Genomic DNA, 6,000 nt, shown 5'->3' on the forward strand with positions numbered 1-6,000 from the left:
TGCTTGAAGCGTCACTACAGACCCCCTGGTTCGATTCCAGGCTTTATCACAACTGGCTGTGATTGGGAGTCCCATAGGGCGGTGCACAATTGGCCCAGGGTCGTCCGGGTTTGGCCGGTGTAGGCCGTCATTGTAAATAATAATTTGTTCTTAACTGACTTGGCTAGTTAAATAAAGATAAAATAAATACAAAGGTGCATTTTTATGGGGAAAACGATCTTCCCCAAACTTGAAACTCACTCGCCGCCTATGTATGCCAGTTAGGCTCTACACCGGTTGTAAAGCGGATGAATGTGCTTAATTTTAAGAAGTTATTTGGCCACTTTAGTTGTGATACAAACCTTATCAAAATATACACTACCGGTCAAAAGTTTTAGAACACCTACCCATTCAAGTGTTTTTCTTTATTTTTACTATTTTCTACATTGTAGAATAATAGTGAAGACATCACAACTATGAAATAACACATAAGGAATCATGTAGTAACCAAAGAAGTGTTAAATCAAAATATATTTTATATTCTTCAAAATAGCCACCCTTTGCCTTGATGACAGCTTTGCACACTCTTGGCATTCTCTCAACCAGCTTCACCTGGAATGCTTTTCCCACATATGTTGAGCACTTGTTGGCTGCTTTTCCTTCACTCTGCGGTCCAACTCATCCCAAACCATCTCAATTTGGTTGAGGTTGGGGGATTGTGGAGGCCAGGTCATTACATTTACATTTTAGTCATTTAGCAGACGCTCTTATCCAAAGCGACTTACAGTTAGTGAGTGCATACATTTTCATACTGGCCCCCCGTGGGAAACGAACCCACAACCCTGGCGTTGCAAGCACCATGCTCTACCAACTGAGCTACAGGGGACTACATCTGATGCAGCACTCCATCACTCTCCTTCTTGGTAAAATAGCCCTTACACAGCCTGGAGGTGTGTTGGGTCATTGTTCTGTTGAAAAACAAATGATAGTCCCAATAAGCCCAAACCAGATGGGATGGTGTATCGCTGCAGAATGCTGTGGTAGCCATGCTGGTTATGTGTGCCTTGAATTCTAAATAAATCACAGACAATGTCACCAGCAAAAGCACCCCAACACCATAACACCTCCTCCTCCATGCTTTACGGTGGGAAATACACATGCGGAGATCATCCGTTCACCCACACCGCGTCTCACAAAGACACGGCGGTTGGAACCAAAAATCTCCAATTTGGACTCAAGACTAAAGGACAAATTTCCACCGGTCTAATGTCCATTGCTCGTGTTTCTTGGCCCAAGCAAGTCTCTTCTTCTTATTGGTGTCCTTTAGTAGTGGTTTCTTTGCAGCAATTTGACCATGAAGGCCTGATTCACACAGTCTCCTCTGAACAGTTGATGTTGAGATGTGTCTGTTACTTGAACTCTGTGAAGCATTTATTTGGGCTGCAATTTCTGAGACTGGTAACTCTAATGAACTTATGCTCTGCAGCAGAGTTAACTCTGGGTCTTCCATTCTTGTGGCGGTGCTCATGAGAGCCAGTTTCATCATAGCGCTTGATGGTTTTTGCGACTAATGACCATCATCAGCAGCATCATCATAGCTTGGAGAAGCCTAGTTACCGTGAATAAACGGTCATGTGGAATTTGACTGCGGTCATGGCTCGTGTCCGCCAGTACAGGAGGGGATTAAGCACGCACCCCTGTGGGGCCCCCGTGTTGAGGGTCAGCATGGCGGATGTGTTGTTGCCTACCCTCACCATCTGGGGGCGGCCCTTCAGGAAGTCCAGAATCCAGTTGCAGAGGGAGGTGTTTAGTCCTAGTGTCCTGAGCTTAGTGTTGAGCTTGGAGGGCACTATGGTGTTGAGCACAGAGCTGTAGTCAATGAACAGAATTCTCACATAGGTGTTACTCTTGTCCAGGTGGCAGAGGGCAGTGTGGAGTGCAATAGAGATGATCTATTGAACAAAATTCTGAAAATTCTGGAGCCCTATTTTAACAGTAAAATATAACAACAATACCCTATTGTCAACTCACAATTCATGACAATCACTGGATTAAGTTGCACATCAAAATATCTTGAATCATGCATTCCTGCTTGGACATGTTAGATGAAAAAACGTATTTATTGAATAGCCTACCATCTCAGTAGTCTATTACACAGTCTAAAGCACTGCGAATTACTTTGTAAGGTGATTTGAAAAATCTTATATTGCGTGACGCCGAAGAAAAAAATTGGTGTGACCAAAACATGCACCAACTGAAAAAGTTAGTGGCACCAGTGCCACCAGGGGAAAATATTAGTCTGCAGAGTAATGTGTTCTTCTGCCAACTTGGCTGTTAGGAAGAGAATCATGCAATAGGATGTTATGACAAAAAATATGTTGGTAGGACAAGGCTATGTATGTTTGTGCACATGGAAGTCATAGTTAACTATCGATTAATGAAGCAACAAAAATGTGATGTGACTAAAATGAAAGGGCATTTAGTTGACTAAAATGGCCCACTGTTTTATGTCATTTTGACAATAACTAGACTAAATTATTATTCAAATGACAAAAATGTGAAAATTTGGATGGGGTGGTCTCTACATAATGCTAATTGAACCATTATCCTATTTGTTTCAAATGTAATTCCTATGCCTACTGCTACAGTGGTAAATATGAAAATTAAAGCTTATTCCAAATTAAACGAACACCCCCACCTCTGCGCCATGTGGCTGCACTTATCATCCCGGGACAGTCCTGTATTTCAGCCCCTTTTCAGGTGTCCCAACTGTTCTTTCTACAAAAAATAGGTCATTTTGTCAACAAGACGCATAAATGAATTCAGGCTACAAGAATGTAGACCCAATGACAATCGCCGAATGTCATAACAGTTAGGTGTTTTGTTACGGATGCCTCTTTCCATTCATTAAATGACGCGAGTGCACTGCACTGTTTGGATAATGGAATTATTTTGGAGTGAACGAACATGCACAGGTATCCTACTTTTTGAAGTGATTTGTTTGACAACCATGACTGGTTGTGTTCAAGCCAAATTAAAATATAATAAAACATGTTTTACCTTTAAATGACATGTCTTTACTATTAGGCCCATACAACATTTTCTTGTACACGCAAGCGCGTTCACACAGGAGGTCCCGTGAAAAGAAATAGACCCCCGAATGTCACCGTATAATTCGCACTCTGGTTATAAATGTAGGGTAACATGAAAGTGCATTCATTCATTTGCAAGAGCAATGCATTAAGATAACAGCGAGATAGTTTATCAAACGTAACGTTAGCCTAGACTGGTTCTAACAGCAATCATGTAGGCTACACATATTGTAGCAGGTATCCAAATAAAACATAGTTATATGTTCTAGCCTAGAATAGTTATATTACATGCCCAAAATGTTGACTGAAGATATGTAGTAGAGAAAAACGTGGCTATGTGGAGGTGTGGTTTGTCAGGGAACGAACCCCGTCTCAAAATGTATCATTTTTGTAGAAGGAAACAAATTACCGTTGAAGGAAACACTCATACAGTTTCAGTTAAACACCACATTCCATAGCCTACACGTGCATTGCGTAAATGTTGCAGACATGCTGAAGAAGAAGCGAGGGCAGGTGAGAAAATGTGTAGACTTCAAACTCTTGGCACTACCGCACGAGGAGGACTGCACTTTGTATTTACCTTGTTCGCGTGGTAATAGTCCAACGAGTTTAGACAACTTGGTTCAGAACCCACACTTGACGGGTGCGTAGGATAAAATCTCACGTCCATGTCAGGGTCTGCGAGACTGACGGCATGAAATCAGTTTCAGCGTCTTTGACTTTGACTCTATTGTTTAGCCAAACAAAATAGGAGAGAAAGAAAGGTGGTTGAGGTTCTCAGTGCACTCTTCCCTCACATCCGTTCGTGGTTGAACTTCTGCACCAACTCGCGTCCCGGTGATGCACAGTCCTTTTTTCGCTAGACTACAAGACGCGTCCACTTTGGAGAGCCAAATACAGTTATCACTAAACCGTAGAACAAAAAGAACAGCAAATATCCAGATCGGTTATACTATTACGTACTCCTGAACAAATTAAATTAAAGATCCCCCCTTGGTTTATGTAAAAAAGCATAAGACGAGCCCTCTGAATATGTAGCTTATTTTCCCCCCGCTGTTCTCATACTCCATATTCTTTGTCACGGAGGTGCATATTCATACATTGGTTCCAGGACAGAGAAGTGGTTGGACTGTTCTTCTCAATATGCCATGCGACCTCTGCTGATAAACGGGAAAGGAAGGAAAAGGGGGAGGGGATATTGGTGGCTGCCTTGACAACCGCTCTCCTTTCTGCAACTGCGCGATTCTGATTAGCTGGAAATGTAGTAGTGTGCACGGCTGTGCATTATAAAGCACCCACTGCTACTACAAGGTCTATTGCTTTCCAAATGTTCCATTTGGTTTAGTGTGCCATGCTGAAAGGAACGCGTTAGGACCCACATTCTGCTGTCAATGCATGGTTTCTTCAGGGTTTTTCTTTTCATACATTATAACTTAAACACAAACCTCTTAAAGCACGTAATTATGCAAAACCTAGACCAACCATTTATTTCCAATTTAAATGCAGCTAGCCTTTTGATTTGGAACCTGATCAAGAAAAGGGTTCCCATGAAAATGATAATTTCCTTCAGCGGATTCTTCAATACTGTACCTCATACGTTTGTTATTATATTTATTATTACATGTATTAAAGTAATGCATTTTACAATGTTTTTAGTAGGCTATGCGTCCTTTATGCAAATCTAAAGTATATGCTGCATACAACCTACACTTTAGTAATGCATTTGGAGTTGCATTACTTTTTTCAATCATTAATGTAACCAAATGTCATCCTTAGGGTGGCAAAGGGGTAATGCCACATTTAATAAAGCACCAAATAAAAAAGTAATAATATCCTTTATGACTTTGTTTATAAATTATTTGTAAATGCACTATAAAGCCTTGATAAGTTGTAGTTTGTTTAATGTATAACTGAAAAGATACAGCATTATTAGGCAGACAGACTGGTGTGAGACAATGGGACATAGTATTATAATAACATGTCTCAGTAAATACCACCTCAAACTCAACAATTATTGTTGTATTATTTGTCAACAGCAGTATTGTGAGCTAGATTACATTATCCAGCTTTTATCTTTACTATTGTTTTTTCCCCAGCCACATCAAATTAAATGTTGCATTAAAGTGGGTAGTGTTTTTGTTCGTTAATAGCCATAGAGCATTAAGTAATTAAAGGACAATAAAGCTTTAGAAGTAATTTGATTATCTTGTTTGGTTGCTAGCCCGTCAATTGTGCTTTAATAATACTGATCATTAGCATTCAGTGGGCAGTGAAGGCTGCTGGGAAAGGGAGCCCTATATATACAGCACTCCACATTCCACTCCCATGAATCTATGGCACTGGGCCACAGAGTTAACCCTGTGTGTGCTGACAGTGGCAAAGCAACTCTATGCAGTCAGGTCCACACGACACAATCGGCATGCACTATCGGGTCCAGAATGGAACAGGTCCACAACCAATCTTAAGGAACATCCATAGTTTACAAATACATTGTTGTTGTCTCCTGTCAAAATAACATTATCAGTCATAGGTTACTCTATATGGGGAACATCTAGAGTTTACAAATACATTGTTGAAGGCCTATCCTGTCAATATAACATTACTGCAACAACATTTTTTATTCAGATCCATATTCTTTGTTTTTCGGGTTGGTAAATGCAAATCACAATAAGTCTAAGTACTGGTGTGGAAGGATTGTTTGGAAGAAGTCTGTCCTCTCTATTTTTGAATGCCGCAACCAACAATATACAGTATGGAACAAATTGGCCACCTGAAAAATTGACCTACTTTATATAAACATACAGTGCATTCGGAAAGTATTCAGACCCCTTCACTTTTACCTAATTTTGTTACTCTACAGCCTTATTCTAAAATGAATTAAATAAATAAAAAATCCTCATCAATCTACACACAATACCGCATAATGACA

General features: G+C 40.4%; 1 protein-coding gene across 1 annotated transcript in view; it reads right to left on the reverse strand.

Annotated features, from left to right (window-relative positions):
• LOC311147835 (TOX high mobility group box family member 2-like) overlaps window positions 1-4,078 on the reverse strand; it is a 137,271-nt gene extending 133,193 nt beyond the window's left edge. Inside the window, exon 1 of the mRNA XM_084184640.1 lies at window positions 3,652-4,078. Coding sequence (XP_084040766.1) covers window positions 3,652-3,741 — 90 coding nt within the window. The 5' untranslated portion in view covers window positions 3,742-4,078. The remainder of the gene's footprint in view (window positions 1-3,651) is intronic.
• Between the last annotated feature and the right edge of the window lie 1,922 nt (window positions 4,079-6,000).

This window comes from Coregonus lavaretus (assembly GCF_964263955.1).
Source record: "Coregonus lavaretus genome assembly, chromosome: 20".
Taxonomy (NCBI): Eukaryota; Metazoa; Chordata; class Actinopteri; order Salmoniformes; family Salmonidae; genus Coregonus; species Coregonus lavaretus.